Consider the following 18,208-nt stretch of genomic DNA (forward strand, 5'->3'; position numbering starts at 1 on the left):
TGACCCTCTGACACCGCTGTGGTGGGGATGTGCCAGCTGCCGCTAGGCCACGCAGCTGTGCTGTGCTTTGTCAAGATAGCATGGCAGCTGGGCAAAGGATAAATCCCAGCATCTTTTGTGGTGTGCCGAATGGACAGGCTCCCTTCGGCAGCTCCAGGCCCACCTCCTCCAAAAGGGACTGTGCCCCCCAAAGGGCTCAAGGACAGACCCCAGGTTGCGGCCCTCAGCAGGGCGCACTGGGACCCCAGGAGAGCGTGCTGCAGTACCTTCTTCTGGAGCTGGCTGCTCTGTGCACTCATGCAGGCTGGTCTCTGAGCCTGACTCTTCGCTACCATCTGACTTTTCCTCAGAGACCCCATCCAGAGGTGAGCTAAGTGGGCAAAGAGAAGAGTGCTCAGACTTGGGAAAGGGGTTTCTACCCCCCAGGTATGTGTGCATTACAGTGTATTGCCACGGTCCTCCCTCGCCCTGCTGAAAGCTCTTCTCTGCATGTCTTTAGGAAAGTAAAGCCTGAGACTATGAAGGAGGAGAGGGGTGGAAAATGAGGAAGAGCTGCTGGTCAGCACTGCACAGGGCCTCATGCCATTCCTGTCGGCACTGGTGCCTGGGGGCTCTGGCCCCGCTGGTGGCGTCGCTCGGCCCTGCGCAGCGCTGCCCTGGCGGGCGAGGACGGACCGCGGGTCACAGCGAGGGGCACTGCCGCGTGCCGCGCGCTTCAGTGGCAGGCGGCTTTCACAGCCTTCCTGCACGGTCCGGATGCAGGCACCCCTTGCACTGACAGCCCGGACCGGCCATTTCGAGGGCTCGGGCGGCGCGTTTAGCAGTGCATTTAGCGTTTTCTCGGGGTTTGGTGCGAGCCCTCGCTGCCTGCGTGGGAGGGAACGACAGCATCAAAAGGGACCAGCACAGACCGCACCAGAGCAGCAGCTTCCAGCGTGCGGGCAGCGACGGCGGCCCAGCCGCGCCCGGCCGCCGCTGCGGGCCCTGACTGTGCCGGGCCCGAACACGCCGCTGCGCCGGGCCGAAGGGGGCACCGGGGCTGGGGGTGTGTGTCTCCCTGTCCCGGCCCCATCGCAGCCCTTCCCGCCCCGGCCCGTCCCGGCCGCGGCGCGCACCGGCCTGGCCCGTCCACCCTCTCCATGGCGGCGCCCGCCGTCTCCATGGCGACGCGGCGGCGCGGGGGCTGCTGGGCCGGGCAGGGCCGCGGGGGCGGCGCGGGGGCTGCTGGGCCGGGCCGAGGCGCGGGGGCGGCGCGGGGGCTGCTGGGCCGGGCCGAGGCGCGGGGGCGGCGCGGGGGCTGCTGGGCCGGGCCGAGGCGCGGGGGCGGCGCGGGGGCTGCTGGGCCGGGCCGGGCCGGGCCGGGCCGGTCGGGTCCGGTGCGCGGTGCTCAGTGTTATTTAAGGTGCTGCGTTCGTGCTCCGCCATAGGCCCGAGCGGGCTTTCGGTGCCGGTCTCTCCGCTGCTCCTGCCCGTCCCTGGGCTTGTGCTGCGCGTTCAGGGAAGCGCCGGAGTCGGGTGTTAACTGGAGCTAGGCAGCAGGCGACGCGTTGGCTGCAGGACTCGGTGCGGTTCCTCGGCCCTGGCCTGCACCCCGGGCCGTGCCTGAGGCGCCCGATTATACACAGTTCTTGCCTTGGTGTAACATACCTGCTGTAAATACACACACACACACGTGTGTGTGTATATATATATATATATGTATATATAAATTAAATACATACGCTCTTCACCTACTGCTGATGTCCCTGCAAGAGCTGGTGCCGCTGAAGCCCTCTGGGAACCTGCACTCTGAAGTGAAGCGTTCCTCCTCAGACAGGTGGTTTGCAATGAGCACAGACTCGGGATGCGCATCAGGGCTAAGTGTACGTGCTACGTTGTTTGGGCTTTTTGTAAGAATTTGCAGTTGCCTTACAAGCACCCAAGTTCTACAGCAAAATAAGAGTTACTTGTTTTTAAAAGCAGGAAGAATGTGCTGATGCGCAGCCCATGATATTACTGTCACTTTTGGATATATCCTTCCGTTGGCTTAGGCACCGATAGCTGCGTAGCATCAGGATCCCAGGGGACTGCTGCAGCGGTTAGTTCATGCAGGTCCTTGGGTTGCCACAGCTGTGTGGCATCAGCACCTAGTTACCTAGTTTAAACCTGTAAATCTTGGTTAAGAATCTGAACTAGAGCCACACTTGTGGCTACAATGCAAATGGTGCTCTGAGACAGGTGGAGATGAGATACAGTGACACAACTGCAGGGGGAACCACTGAAATAGTGGCCACGCTCTTGCTATAAGCTCCTCGGTCCTCATGAGGTTCTGCATTTCTTCTTGCGCTTGAAGCAGAAATTGTTTTTAGGGCAAATTTCAACAATATAGTAGATCAGCTCAGCAGAAAAGCTGCCTCCAGGTGTGACTCTCGGTTAGGGGGATTACCTGCTGCTAGAAGTGCAGCTGAGAGGGGCCGTTGCGGTGCCTGCTCCTGCTGCGGGGCTGAGGAAGAGCCTCCGCTCAGCTGCTTCCTCTGCAGGTAAGGTCTGCTGCAGCTCGGTCACACATCTCCCAGGACAGGTACACAGTATGTTTCCAAGTCAGACTGCTTTGTTCATGGTTGGCAGTTTTGTTAATAAATTTCAGTTGGCTTCGGTGGTGTTTGCCAAATATTTTGAGGAACTTCTCACAGCCTTACTGACCTGCTGCTGCTTCTCCTGGTGAGGTGCTAGTGCCCTGCCAACCCCTCCTGTCTATAGCCCTTGGACATTACCCTCAGCAAGCCATGCCAGCAACGTTGTGCCTGGTTTTGTAGGGAAGTGAACCTGAAACATTTTGATTGATTGCGTGTTGAAACAAACATCATCTATTTGTTCAGTGATCTAAAGAGAGAATGTGTCGCTTTTTGGCAGTACAGGGTGCCCAGTCCTTATCCTAAATTCAGTTTCAGTCACAGAAAAAATACTAAGTGTTGGGGGGTTTTGTGTGTTTTTTGGTTTCTTTTTTTTTGCTTTGAGATATAAGATCTCTGTGTTTTCAGAAAAACTGAATGGTGTAGAAAGCCCCAGTGAAAAATGAGTGTTAAATTATCTAATGTGGTTTATAAGCAACATTGGGGTAATCAATTTGGCTTCACAAATCCTGCTATAATCAAAGACTTACTTCAGAATTTTATTGTTTTACGCAAAAAGCTCTTAACTTTTCTTACTGACTGTTGGGACTTAGATTATCTTCCACTATAAATCTTGCTGAGATATGGGAAAATGGATTAAATTCTTAAGAATTCTTGCTTAACAAGTTCTGCTAAAAGCATAGGTGTAACTCCTATCAAAGTCAGAGCTTGACTTTGATCCTTCTTAAGCAGGAGTAAATTAGTTCACTCAGCTGATGTCACTGGAGTTCTGCCAGCAAAACATAAATGAGATCACATGTCGGCCCTTTATAGGAACTGGATACCAAAAGATTAGAGTAATTCCTTGGAAGGTATTTTCCATGGTCACTTCCAAATGCTCAAGGACAGAACAAACTTCCTTTCTCTGATGCTTTCCTAGTAATTCTATCATGTGCTGTTTTATTGACTGCTAACAAGCATTGGGTGATGTTTTCATAGGACTATGTATCATAACTCCAAGGATCTTTTCCCTGAGCAGATGTAGTCAGGACCGTCTTTCCTCTGTATGTATTATATTTATTTACAGGGAACTTTCATCTGTCACTTTACAGTTGCTTAGTGTCATGAGGTTTACTACCCCTGAGCAACTCGGCAGACTATATCACCTCACAGGTCATTACCTCTTCCAAATGGCAAACATCTTAATATTCAGCAAAGTCATATGCAGAACTACTATTTTCCTTGAGTGATTCAGACAGAAGGCTTCTGGTAGCAGAGGGAGAAAAGCTAGCTCTCAGTTATAGGCAGATTTAGCTTCCCTGACAGGGAGTGATTTCAGTTTACATGAGTCAGGGCGTTACTGTTGGACGTGGGAATCAAATACCTGCTTGATCGTGCTATTCATGCTGCAAAAGCAGTTGTCTCCAGCAGCAGGGCTGGGCAGAGAGCTGGGGGCTAGTACTCCCTCAGAGGCCGGGGCTCATCCTGCCTCTCACCTTGGTGAACTAGTCTTGTGGCTGGCGTCTTGATACGTGGCACAGGAAAAGCCCAACAGATTCAGGGAGGCAGGGAATGCAAAGTGAGCTAAAAGTAACAGCTAACACACTCACTCACTCACTCACTCGCATAGCACATGATGCAGTGTAGTTTTTGCAAAATATTTATTACAAAATAAAAGTAAATATGGCAACAAAACTTAAATAGCAAATGACATGACACTGGCCATAAAGCTCTTGCTATATTATTCTAATTAGTCTTTTACAATAATCAGTAATCAAGTATGTCTCCAAGGGAAGCTGCATGTAGACAGCTTGAATATACTTCTATATTATTGGCTCTAGCTGTTTGAGAGAGATTAGATTTGTTCCTCCTGCTTTCACCAGCGCCCAGCTGTGAGCACTTTGCCATGTGTTGGGCTCACCGAACTTCCTAAAGTGGATGGGAGTTAGCAGTTCCCATGCTCTGTAAAACCTGTGGTGTTCCACCCCAGTCCCTCTGCCCTTTTTTCTTTTAAAAACACAGCAAATGATCCGATGCCCATCCCTTTCTAATAAGGAAATGGAGGAGCAGGAAATGGAGGAGCAACACTAAAGTACCTATTGTTCCCCTTTGAGCCACAGCTACTGTCTCGGACTTGAGAAGTTACTTGGATGTCTTTCCTTTCCCACCTACTAAAACTTTTAAAGAAAGCTCATCAGTGAGAGCAAGTCAGAAAGAGTCATTTTTCCTGCTGAAAGGGCTTTTGGGTGCACTCTAAACAGGAATGCAGTCCTTCTAGTCTCTTAAGCCACATGTCTAATGGAAGCACTCTTTAAAAAAAAAAAAAAAAAAAAGTGTGTGTGGGGAATCTTCCTAAGGCACCCAAGAATTTAAAAAACCTTTTCCTGCTCATATTACTTACAGGACACTCTTGTTCATCTTCTCTCCAAAGTTAAAAATGTTGGCTAGTTAGGAACCTTAATGTACATGAAGACATAGTTGAAGATCATTTTAAAAAAACAGAGCAAAAAGAAAACTCTTAGTAAATGTAAAGCACTATGTCCAGACAGCCTAGGTTTCACTAACTACACAAATATATCACGGACAACATGTAGAAATAGTCACATTAATTCCAAGGTTTCCATTGTCAGCAAAAAGATGTGCTATAGCCGTATCAAAAACTAGGCAGTCACTGTTCAGTATGGCAGCAGCTACCCCATCATGGATGGAGCGGGGAGTTGCCTCCCAGGTCAGCCTGCGACGATTGCCGTTCAGTTCCAGTCTGTATGCAAAGTTCTCTGCTTGCTTACGAGTGCCAATGAGCAGCACGATGGCAAAAAACTGCTGGTGACCTTCGTACTTCTCTTGTTTCTCCAACACCAGCATGAAGTGGTGACCAAAGCACGACTGCATCATGACCCAGTCAACAGCACCTGGAAGGTTAATGTCTGTGGCAAGAAAAACTATGTCTTCTCCCTGAAGGGTGGTAATGCTTTTGTGGGCATGCATTAGGTGGGACATCACGGCTTCCAAAGATCCCTGCCATTTGCAGGAGGCACCAGGGCATGGGCAGGAGTAGGGACGATACTCACAGATGTCTTCGTGTTCTGGCTTTTCTGTGTGATGGAGTGTCAGCGAACAGCCTGTTGTGGCATACTGGAAAAAGATCAAATACAAGCCATCAAGAAACACATCCAGCATTAGAGTCTGCTGTTCCCACCTATGAACTGGAAACACTGGTGATCGCCCAGAACTCCTGTTTTCATTGCAAACTTTACACTGTGTACTTCTGTTTAGCTCTGAATTCAGAGCAGAGCTTTATTTATTTTAGTCTTTGCTTGAAATAGGTTCTTGTGTTTGTGGTTGCTTTCTTAATGCAAGCACTTAGATGAAATGGATTGTTAGGCTGAGCTGTAGTTAGATCTGATCAGTCAAGATCAGTTGAAGTGGTCATGGTATGGATTTTCTTTTCTTTATAAAGAACAAAGGATTCTAGTTTCAACAAACAGCTACTAGAGTGAAATACTTTTAATAAATGTACCTTATTACCATCACAAAATAAAAGCACTTCCATTAAATTCAAATGCAGAATCCCAACAGTTTTAAATTTAGTTTCAATGCTCTGCAACTGTGAGAAGCAAAAGGAAAGATGATTTTTCACTAAGCATAAGCTTAGAGCACAGATGAGTAACATATAACTTCTCTTAAAGTCCTTGGGCAACTTAGAATGTTACTTTGCTGGGGTGCTTTTACTTTTTCACAGTGAGTCTAGTTGTCCACAATGAAGATATTTCTTGCGCACTATCTCCGTAGAGGAAAAAATCTTTCCTGTTCTCCCCAACAGCTTAGTTCCCCCACTCTTGCCATGGTGAGACAAGCCATGTCCTTTTTCCATGAACAGGAGTAAGACCTACACAAGGTACTAAACTGCAAGGAGAAGGGAAGCTACACAGAGTCTCTCCTCTGTTTGGCTAATAAGAAAGCTTAAGTCTTTCAGCACTGATTCAGACACGTTCGTTTTATTACCAGTTTCTTTAGTTTAAAAACACCTTCTGACAAAAAGCTGATGCACTATGCTGTGATGCCTCCCCGGCTTGTTTATTTTAGACACTGTCAAGTGATGGTTGCCACAGGGACTTACATTGCTCATGATGCCTTATGCACATGGCAAATATCTTGACACTTGCTGACCTCCACCTCCATTCTAAGATCCTGACTGCCCACGCAGCTCTATGTATTTGCACTTGTTTCTGTAGAAGGAGAATTAATTCATGGTCACAACTCATCATACAGTCAAGGCTGGTGTGAGGAATTGCGGTGGAGACAGAAGTAGCTAGTTAGGAATCAGGAAAATGCTTACAGCTGACCTGCAACAAAAGGATGGATGTGTTTGTGCATGTCCAGTGAGTTTTTGTGAGGCATATGCCAAAATCTCAAAAGAATTTTTTTTTTAATCTCAGCAGTTTGAGGATGTTTGTTTTCTGGAGGACCTAGTATATTTGCTGTAAGCTCTTGCACCTTCAGTGGAAGAATGGAGCAACTGCATTTTTGACATTGTGCCCCTCTACTTGAAATGTTTCAGTCACTGCGGTTAAAGGGATACCAAAATCCATAATCTTCCATAATCTAACTAAAAATCCATCTGATCTGAGAAGCCACATGATTCTAATATCAAAATAGATTGTAGGTAAGGATCTTTCAGACCATCTCTACATATCATCAAGGAAAAAGAGCAAAGACCAATTTTTTAAATCTTCTTTTGCAAGTCACCCTTAAGGCTGACTAGCTGGGCCCAGAGGCCTCTATCATTATAGTTAATCTTGGAGAAACAGCTTGAGAGACCAACCTGACCAAAAATCAGTTAGCCTGCTAACCCTGAATTTATTAAATGACAAAACGTATAATCTTTACCACGCTAAAGGAGTGATGTGACTGCAAGTAGTCTATATTTAACACACTCATATTTATACCTGCTTATTTGCAGCTTACATCTGTGCAGAACTTAATGTTACTTATGCTCATTTCGTTAGCAAAACAACAGACCAAGCATATCATCTGTGATGATTGATTGGCACAGAGACTTAAGAGAAAGTTAAAGATTTTTTTTAACCCTGTGTAATACAAAGTTCAACAGGTTCTTGACATTAATATTAAGGATTATAGCTGTCTTGTTCACTCATACTTTTAGACCAGCAAGTCAGGGTTCTCTTCTCTGGCTTCTGCTACATTTCAGCTGGCAACCCTCCAAGTAAGCAGGAAAATCACATCTAGATGTACACTACGCAGCCTTCACATTCATAGAGGATTTTTTCCTTATCTGTAGAAATATACTGCTAATATTGTCACACAGGTTACAACATGCATGCATGGCTGCTTACAGATGCTATGCTACTTTTTTTGCAGACAGGCACTGTTAAGCTTTGAGGGTAATGAGGACTGCAAGCCACGTGAAAGAGTCTGTTTGAATTGATAAAAGAATGTCTGAAAAAATAAGTCTGGATAGGCTTAAAAAAAGTTCAACTAACTTTGGAAAGTCAGATTTAAATGCTCATTTTGGGCTAACGTGAGCATGAGAAGTTTCGGCTCACTGGGTTAAACGCCCAAGATGCAAGGAGTCAGAATACCTCTTCCCTTCCAGCAAGTCACCCATGTTGCAAACACAATGCTAGAAATACTGGGACAAAGCTCTGGCTTGTACTTCTGTTCTGAAAGAGCTCGTTTTATAGGCCATAGAGTTAATGTAAGTTTTCATTACTGTGTCTGCCCCACTGCTTAATCCCCTGCTAAACGATTTATTCAGATGAGTATGGCCAGTGAGCAGGAAAAGCATGAGTTCTGCACAGGCATGCCGAAGGTGGAAAAAAGGGCGTTCTCCAGTCAAAGTCAAAAGCCCCATGGAGGCCAGACTTTGGCCTGTCGTGCCTGCTGCCTTGTGGTGTAATGCAGCGACCTATTTATTTGTACACTTCCAATCTCGTGGTTCTTTTTTTCCCCACTTTCATACCCCTCTTGACACTTGAAGCAAGTAATGCATTGAACAGCATCTCTGATATAAGCTGCTGGGCTGGGCCAGCTGGGAAGTCTGTGCAGGCTAGCATCCCATCCCTGAAAGTGGTGGTGGTGGATGTGGAAATACCAGAGTAAGAACAAGGCAAGCAAAAATAGTGGTTTGCCTGATACACTCTCACAGGTTCCAAGGGTTGTGTTTCTGTCTTTAGTAGCCCCCACTGGATTTTTCTTCCATGAATTTATCCATGAACCCATCCTGAACCCATCACTGCTAGGTTTGTTTGGGGATCCCTACAGATAGTGGGAGAGGCTGTGAACAGAAAACGCTTATTTGCTGTCTTCATACTACTTGGGGTTTCATTGATCCTTATCATACCCCTTATTCAAACTGAAAAGCCTGTTTAGTCTTTCCTTGCGTAGAGGTTACACAGTACCTTTGATCTAATTGTACCTTTTCCACTTCTGCTATATCCTTTTTGAGATGGGGGAACCTGGACTGCACATGGTATTAAAAATGCAGGTGTGCCACTTAGGCCTATGCTGACATGACTGTTTTCTGCTTCTTCATTGCCCTCCTAATCATTTCTAGTATTCCTTTTTTGCATCGTACTATGTTCCAAGACATGTTTTCATAATAGTTTATTTTAGCACCATATTCTCTTTCCTTAGAGGAAAAAGTCAGGTCAGAGCTCATCACTATATATGTAATTTAGGATTACACATTTTTGCCGTGTATGTCACTTCACACGTGCTGCTCTGAACTTCATTTTGCTAGACAATCTTTCCGCGTGTTTTAAAGCATTTTGAAAACGTTGGTTAGGCTTGAAGGTGCTCAGGGGAGACAGTCCAGTATTATAGACCTCATAAATGAAGGCAGGCAGGGACACGGGATTAAAGTAATGTGTCAAAGCCACATGGGAAATCGGTGGCAGAGCCGGGAATAGACTGCAGAGTCCAAATCCCTATCTGGCTCTAACCAGCAGGCTCTCCCTGTAGTATATAGGTAGCCTGAGATACAAACGATGCTTCTAGTAAGGAAAAGGCCTACCCTTCCTGTATGTACAATGGCACTGTTTAGGGATCCCAGCAAAGATTTCGACCCTTTTGTGCTTTTTCTCATCTCCAGCACTTTGTAAAATGTCTGTCCCTGCTCTGGGTTTTAAGACCCTTCCAGCCTTTCAAAGCATTCATTTTGAGTCTAGGTGCAGATGGCCAACCCAGTCTAGCTGGTGTAAAAAAGAGTGAAGTCCTGCCCCGAGAACAGCGAGCTTCTGTGCTCTGCAGAACCTCACACTCTGGAGAAAGTCTGTTTAGGCTACAACCAGCTGCCTGGCAGAGTATATTTATAAACTCCGCTTTGCTAGCAAAGCTATTTCTTCTGTTATGGCTCACCCAGGAAAAGGCCAATCAGTGTTATGTCATTTCATAAGGAATGTGCAGGCTCCAGACACATATGCAAGTAGAGGACTGTAAGCAGACCTGCACGTAAGGGATTGCTGATCAATTAAAAACACAGTAAAGAGTAAATGGTAGGCAACATAAACATGCATTTTGATCGGAAGGAAAATGGAGGAACGCAGAGGAATGCTTTACTGGAATCTACTATATCTCAGAAACAGGAAGCGTGACCTTATTTAGGTTTAGTTTATTTTCTTAAAATCTTTAACATGACATAGTTTGTTTTTTTATTAAAGAAAAGCTCTGAAAAGGCTGTGGAGTCAGCATTAGTCAATTAATCCATATATATACATCTAGTCAACATACAGAAGTAAGTTGGTATACAATAATGACATGAATATGCAATTCCAGTTGGCTAGCTGTTTGCTTACATGGGAAATCTGTTATTTTTTTGCTTGGAATTGGTGGTGTAGCAATTGGTGGTGTCTAAGGATACAGGATGGTTCTGCCTACCGTCTACCATCTGTCTACAGGAAGTTAGTAAAGTGCATTTACTGGATCCACTTTTCTTCAAAAGGATCAGGACCATCTGAAGACTCAAACATATTAATTTAACTAGTTAGAGATGGCTGCATTGGAAGACTCTCATTCTGTGTGAGTTATCTCTGTCCTAACTTCCAAGATGCAAAGAATCACCACTCTCAGGAAAGCTGGAAAAAAATGGAGTTTCAATCCCCTGAAAAAATCAAGCCTTATGTACTTGGCTTTTCTAGTTACTGCATACATGAAAAAAATAATATTTTCCTTATTACATGGAAAACTTATTGTTGAGTTGAATTAGTCACAGCACTGAGAATTCCCTGATGTACTATGCAGGCAACTTGTTTTTCAATTGTATGTTGCTAAATGCAATTCCATATATACCCAGCAGAGTTGCTACCAGGGTGTAAACAAACGCTGCGTATGCTGTTGGGTATTCTTTCCTTGGTGCTGGGCTAGTTTTTGACTGCCTATGTTGGAGGTAAATTCTACTATAAACTGAAACACAAGCAGGAACCGTCTAGAGTTTCACACAGCGCAGATCAGGAGCGCTGCTCTCATGTCATTTCCATGGCCACGGCCAAGATCGCTCAAGCATGAACAGCTCTGTCAAGTCCCACCACAAAGGCTAGCAAAACACTGCAGGACACAGATGTTGGCTGATATGGGTGGGTACGTGAAGGCTGTAGTTTTTGTAGCTGAAAATAAACATTTGCAACTCTGCGTGCTTTACAATAAACTTTGTATTAAGTAGTTAAATCCAGAAATGTCCCCTCCCACCTCCACCCCCCGATTGCTGTTAGCCAGGCCACAATTCCAAGTTTTAGCAGTTAACAGTCACAATATAGCTCACACAATTGCTATAAAAATGGATTCTGGTGTCTGCTCATGAAGCTTCCAAAACACAAGATTTATTTTCTTTCATATCCAGTATTGGACAAAAACACCTGAAGTCATAGAAGAACCCAAATTCAAATTAAATCAGCTCCATGACTAAAGAGCACTTTTATATTATTTCTGTTTGCACTTATTTAAAAGAAGAAAGCAAAGCACTGAATTCCTTTGGGCATTCATTAATTAGAAGTTTGAGTATGTTTATGATGTGCTTTTTAACTTCTGCAGATTGCTTAGAGCATTAAAAAGCATTTCATATTTTCAGTAACTGTACTGTGACTTTAAGATTTAAATCTCCCTTTAGATTTATTTGCAGAAGCCCTGTGAAGTGCAGGACTGCAATAATTACAATTCTTTTTTAAAGCATTTATGGATCCTCAGAGTGGCTATAGCCACAAGTAACATCAAATCCCCATTTTCTGTTATCTCTATCATGTCTCAGCCCTACTTATTTCTAGTACCCTTCATAGAGTTATTTCTAAAACCGCAGAGAACTCTTCCAGGCAAACCACTGCCTTTATTTGTTCCTTTATATTATTTGCAGTGCTAGGGGGAAAAAAAAAAAAAGCATACATCTGATTCCTAAGCATGGTGAAAAATACTGGTAAAATACAGGGTCAACCCCTAATCCCTGGTACAGTTGCTGGGTGCCAGCTGTGCAACAGGGCCGTGGTTCTTGCTCATACCGCTGGGTGTTGCTGCAGCACACCGCGCTCTGATGCAACTCTGACTGCTGACTTGGGGAGACAGTTTATCTCTGCATTTGGTGCTTGTAACTTATATAAGCGGTAAAGTGAGACATTACAGTCTTGACAGCCTTGTTGCTGTTTCTGGGTCTGAGAAGAAACAGTGAAAGCTATTAACATATGCTAACTTCACTTTGCTGCTCTTGGGAAAAGGGAAAGCAGGAATTACTCATAGTAGAAAAAAATCCACATAAAAGAAAGAGTGTGAGAGGGAAACAGGAGCAAAGACTTATTTAGGCCTCTGCCTCCACGAGGAGCAACAGCTTCTGAGCGTGCTGACAACTGGGGGGCAGCGACATCTCCAGCGGATCAGGGTTTTGCAAGCCAGAGCCTACAGGGGATGTGCGCTCCTGCACGCGGAGCAGCAACGTTACGCGGTCGGGGACGCAAAGCTCCCCGCGTCCCAGCACGGCATCACCAGTCCGTGGGGCCCGGGCCAGGGAACTCGTAGGAGCGCAGGTACACCTCCTGTGCCAGAGGTGCGCGCGTGACCACGCCAGCGCTGCCTGCAGCGACTAACGACTGCTCCGCGCAAGCAGCTCGGCCCCATCCCCGGCGGGGCAGCGGGGACGCGGCTGTCGCCCCCGCGCCGCTCCTGGAGCCTCCCCTCCGCAGGGGCTCTGCGGCTCGCGGCCGGCCTCGCCGCTCCTGACCGCACAAGGATCTCCCTGCGCGGCTGCGAGGTGAGGAACACCGACCACCGCTGGTTCGGCAAGCCTCTCCCTCAAACTCTTGCAGCTCTGTCCTAGCTTCCAAGTGCCTGTTTCAAGAAACCAAAACAAACTCCGCGCCAACGCCAACCCGGTCCATGTTTCCTGCATGCCTCCGTGGGAGATTCTGACGTACCCAGAGCGAAGACTAAAGTCTTAGACTATTTCAGAAACTGCCAAAACACCAACAGCTCTCAGTGTCTCGAGACAGGCTCAGAGTCCCATGACCAGGATGCTGAGCTACCCGATCACCGGGGTTTCTTCAGTCATCCCAAACTTCGACCTCCTCTGCCTCCCTCCCTTTCCCAAGCCCCTGTTGATGCTGACAGGGCAGCTGCCTAGGTCTAAACTTGCTTTAAAGAGCATGACGTTAATCACAGAAGTAATACTTGAAGGAATTTTTGGAAATACAGTATTTTTACATGAACTAGTCCTTTATTATTATTTAGAGAGTGCCCAACTGGAGAAGTGTTTACAACTGATATATGTAAACTGAAACTTGCCTGAAAGATGTAGTGATCTTTATTCAGATGTGGGTTTTTCCGGGGGGAAGTGAAGGGGGGGAGGGATGTTTAAACATACTTCTCTGCTGGTGCTTACTCCTCTACCCACAGAGAAAGAAAACCTTAAGGGATGAACAAGCCAATCCCATCAATTAAGGGCTTAAGAAACCTTTCTGTTACCAACTGAATAAATTAAAGTCTGTCAGTTAAACGTTAGGAATGTCTTATCTTCTTGTCTTTAAGAGAAAGACTCTGTAGGAAAGACTTTCCTTCTCCCACACTTTGTTTAACCATAAAGCAGTTGGGAAGAGCAGGTGTCTTGTCTGGCAGTTCCAGTGCTGGAGAGATTTGCATCCTGCATGGATCAGTATTGTATTTCAATGCAAGAAACAGAGGCTAAAGGATTTTGGTTGGAAGAGCTGTTCTAGTGTTGATGCACCAATTTCTTTAGGACAGCTAGGGAATACCAGCTGTCACAGATCAGACTGACAAGACACTTTAGAAAATGAAAACTAGGCCAGCATTTCAGTGAAAAAAAAATGCACCGAATGTTTTATTCCCTTAGGCTAAGAATCAGTCACAGCTGGGCAGCTGACTCACTGAACTTCTTGCTCTGTTCAGTGTAAAAAAGGACCAATGTATTAGTTCTACATCCATCTGTTATCACCGCCATGAGTCACTCCCATTCCAGAGCCGAGCGGCGGAGCAGAGCCCTGTGCTATCCGCAACGCGGAAGGATGCCTGTGGCCATCCCCTTCTGCCTCGTGATCGAGCCAGTCCTCGCAAGGTAGCTGCTCCGACCACGGACAGTGCTTAAAAGGCTGCGCGCATCAACGCAGACGATTCGCGCCGAAGGAGCCCAGGCTCCTGCAGGCTGCTGCTACGGACTGGCTTTTCGCGGGTACGCACGGGTCATGTCTGCTTGCAGTTCTCGCTTCAAAATCACACCACGCGGCTGTCAGAGCCGGGCGTTTGCTGCTCGCCTTCCTGCCCACTGCTCTCACCTTGTCACAGCCGGCTGCGCGTTTTAAGAGTTTCCTCTCATATTCCACATCAGTGAAGGTTTTAGCAATTCCTGTATCTGTCCCTTGCTCACTTCAGCCCTGTGGTTTTAAAGTGCTTTTGATATGGCAGCATAAGCATCTGGGGACTCCAGAAAGACACAGAAAGGATCCACTCAGCATTATCTCTGCGCACGTATCTGCCATCCTGATGAATGTGTATTAGGAAGGATATGAACTCTAGAACAGTTCACCTAGTTCTTTTAAAGAGAACTCACTTAAAAAACCCTGAGACTTAAATATTTAATCAGAATACTCGAAATAGTGCTGAGACGGTCAGAACAGACTTAAAAAAAAAAATTCAAAGGTAATTATTGACCTGACAGCTTATCAGTCCCTGTCCCTCCAAAGGAGGGCTGCAGAAAACTAACTACAGACACAGGAACAGAATGGGCTCCCTCCATCAAACAATTTTTCAAAACTAAATATCAGCACAGATTAAAATATCTGAAGAAAAAAAAAGTTCTAGCCTTTGTAACTACTGACTGTGCCAAATACTCAGACAAAACTTAGAGCAGGATTTTCAGTCAACCAGAAAGAATAATTAGAAGTTTTGTTTTTAAAGCTTGGTGACATTCCCATCATGTTATTTTACTTTAGAAATCTGCAGAAACATGAAACAGGCTAATGGAGGTCAAGCAAGTACCTCCTTTTTCATTCTGCTTTTACAATGGGAAAGAAATAAAGTGAGGGAAGGAGACATAGACCAGTGGAAATGAAGACTTTGCAAAGCTACAGGTTTGCTTCCCATGGTGGCTCTGGGAAAGTCCCGTGTGCTGCTGTTTTTCATTTCCAGTGAGAAGCAGCACAAGGAACTTCTAGGGTATCTTCAAGAAGAGCAGACGTAGTATTTTAAATAGAAGGCCAAGAAATCATTACCACCTATAAGTGACAGCAGGTTCACTTGGCAGTTTATGTTGGATCAATCTTATAAAATTCCTTAAAGTCTTCTCATGAGCTGTAGTATTTCTGTACCAAACTAGCAATGAAGATGGGATCTAGCCTCACTTGGGAAATTCTGCAGTAGTGGTGCTCCCCTCCTCAGTCCCTTGCCTGTGCCATCAGGTGCAATCATACAAGTAGCCAAACATTATCACACTGTTCCTTTCCCCGCTGGTTAATAGATTGTTGGAACTGACCATTTAGTTTTTGGTCCAAAAAAAGACCATGTAGTCCTTTGGTATTTAAAAAAAAAAAAAAAGGACTTCAAGATGGCATTCATACCAAAACACCCAAATGTCTGTGCTTTTCCCCTGTGTTTTCTGGGGGAAGTTGATGTGACTGAGCTGAGAACGTCTGAAGCTGCATGCTGAACCCTGTGCACAGCTGCAAAGAGAGCTAGTGAATTCCTGTCTTCATTTGAACCACTGCCTACAATAAATCCAGGGTTTGTACTCTACTTTTACGTACTTACTATCCAGTTTTAGGTCCCTGCCTAAGGGAGTTCCCATTTCCATGACGGGTGGGAAGAATATTTTGCTTACATTCAAGTGTATGCCAATTTTAGGAAATATGCTTCGGATTTGGTATAAACGTCATCCTGCTCGTACACGTATGGAAACCTGCTCCCCTTGTTGCAGGGGAGAGGGAAGCCTGGCAGAACAAGCAGGGAGACGGAAGGGACAAGCACTAAGATCCGAGGAAGCTTTTTGGCCCGTACCGTGAGGGCGACGTTATCGCTCGGGTCTTTGCTGCTGGCTGCGCCGAGGTCACGGGGCTGCAGCCAGCTGGACCACCGCAACGTACGCAGAATGCAAAGAGAACATACAAGAAGCTGCGTATAAGACAGAGCGAGGGTTTAAGGAAAGCCTCAGACGGGAAAGTAAGAGCGAGGAAAAGTACTTCTAGCTGTGGATACGTGTCTTAGAGGTGGTGTGTGTGGGGGGGTGCCGGGTCCTCCTTGCACTGGCATAAAGTCAGCGGTGCCTCTCGCTCGCCCAGCGCCGCCGTGGCCGCAGCGGCCCCAGGGGCTCCGGGCGCCCCGCGGCAGGGCAGGACCCCGCGACCCCCACCCCGGGCAGGACCCCCGGCGCCGCAGCCGGCCCGGCGCTTACCTTGCAGGGGAAGAGCACGGCCGAGGCCACCTTCTCCATGGCCAGGTTGCGGATGCTGGGGGTGAGGGAGCCCCGGCAGGTGGGGCAGAGGCTCAGCTTCTGCCGGCATTGGTTGCACACCAGGTGCCCGGCCTGGCACTGCAGGATGGGCGGCAGCACATAGTCGAAGCAGACGGGGCACTCGAAGAGCGAGGTCAGCTCGTGGTGCTGCGGCGACACCGCCCCGCCGCCCGCCGCGCCGGGGCCCGAGATGACGGCGGCGGCGGCGGGCACCGCGGCGGAGCCGGCGCCGGGCGCCGCGATGGCGGCGGCGGGGGCGGCGGCGGGCGGCGGGCCGTGCTGCTGCTTGCCGCAGGGCTTGCTAGCGCCGGGCCCGGCGGAGGACGGGCGGCTCATGGCGCCCCGCGGGCACCATCGGAGCGCGGCGGCGCGGCTCGGCTCGGCTCTGCGCGGGGCCGGGCGGCGGCGGCGGGGGGGGGGGGGCGGCCGAGGCCCGGAGCGGCGGCGGCGGTGGAGCGGCCGAGGCCGGGAGCGGCGCGGCGCCGGCCCTCGCCGCCCTCCCGGAACACGGGGCTGACGCAAGCGAGCGGCGGGGGCGGGCGCGGCCTCAGCGCCGCCGCCGGCTACCGAGCATGCCCGGCCGCGGGGCCGCCCCGCCCCGCCCCGCCCCGCCCCGCCCCGCCGCGCCGGCAGCAGCAGCAGCAGCAGCAGCAGCAGGGGGAGGAGGAGGCGGTGGCGGCCTCGGCGGGGCGGGGCTGGGCGGGGCGGGGGCCGTTGGTGACGCCGCTCGGAACGTTGGGGCCGTTGTTGGGGCTGCGGGGGCCGTTGGCGGCGGCGGGCGTGAGGCGAAACGCGAAACGCGGCGGCTCCGACCCCGCCGCCCGGTCTGACCCCGCGCCGCGTCGGCCCGCGCTGCGCGGCGGCGCCCGGCCCGGTTCACCCCGGTTCGGCCCCGTTGGTCCCGGCGGCGCGGTCTCCCCGCGCCCCGTCCCGGGCAGCCGGGGCGGCCCCGAGTGCCTGTGCCCGCGGCGTGCCGCCCTCGGGCCCCGCGGCGGCCTCGAAGCCTGCGGGGTGTCCGTGCAGGCGTGCAGCCCCGCGGGGGACATGGGGTGGCCGCGGCGCGCTTGGGAGCTCTGCCGCTCGCGTGTGGCCCGCTCGGCCCGGCGCGTCGAACGGAGCAGCCGGCCCACGCCAACAGCCGCGTGCGCGCCGCCGGTGAGGCCGCGTCGGCCGGCACGGACGAGATCGTTCGTGTGAACGGGCGTGAGCGCTCGTGCGCGCGCTGGGAGAGCTGGGCGCGGTCCGACGCGTTGCTTTAGGGACGGTTTTTAGTACAGAAACATGAGGAAGAATCAGAAGCGGACAACAGTTACAGTAACATCGAAGGAAAAAGAGGAGAGTTTGCCTGCAGAAAGCGGAGTCGCCGTTAAGCCTGCATGTTGGTCTCAGCTTGGTATTTGTCTGGTTCTTGTGGCTTTCCTGGCGCTGGGGTTACATGCAGTTCCGAACAGTTTCATACAAAATACTGTTTCAGTGCCCTCCTGCAGCATAATCAATCAGAGTGGCTGTAAGCGAATGCTGTAATATGAGGTTATTTCCCTGTCAGCAAAATGTACAAGTTTTTCATACACATATTGTTTTCCCAAGAGTTCTTGTAGTCTGACTCTGAGGCTTCTTGCCCTTCAGTGAACAATACTTCCTTCTGAGATACCCACAGCAAGCC

The 18,208-nt window shown here is 48.8% G+C and overlaps 1 protein-coding gene across 1 annotated transcript; it reads right to left on the bottom strand.

Moving 5' to 3' along the window:
• Window positions 1–4,235: 4,235 nt before the first annotated feature.
• Window positions 4,236–16,881, bottom strand: SIAH2 (siah E3 ubiquitin protein ligase 2). The gene is made up of 2 exons (XM_013942309.2): window positions 16,486–16,881; window positions 4,236–5,726 (listed from the first exon to the last, which is right to left on the bottom strand). The coding sequence occupies exons 1-2, from the start codon at window positions 16,879–16,881 to the stop codon at window positions 5,169–5,171; spliced, it is 954 nt and encodes a 317-aa protein (XP_013797763.2). The 3' UTR covers window positions 4,236–5,168.
• Between the last annotated feature and the right edge of the window lie 1,327 nt (window positions 16,882–18,208).

This window comes from Apteryx mantelli, chromosome 9 (assembly GCF_036417845.1).
Source record: "Apteryx mantelli isolate bAptMan1 chromosome 9, bAptMan1.hap1, whole genome shotgun sequence".
In the NCBI taxonomy this organism is placed as follows: domain Eukaryota; kingdom Metazoa; phylum Chordata; class Aves; order Apterygiformes; family Apterygidae; genus Apteryx; species Apteryx mantelli.

What these genes read in the sequence shown, in the direction of transcription:
- SIAH2 (XM_013942309.2), bottom strand. Translation starts at nt 16,881, where the DNA reads ATGAGCCGCCCGTCCTCCGCCGGGCCCGGCGCTAGCAAGCCCTGCGGC. An exon ending in CCGTGCTCTTCCCCTGCAAG is followed by an intron (nt 5,727 to 16,485) that starts GTAAGCGCCGGG and finishes ATCTTTTTCCAG; the next exon opens with TATGCCACAACAGGCTGTTC.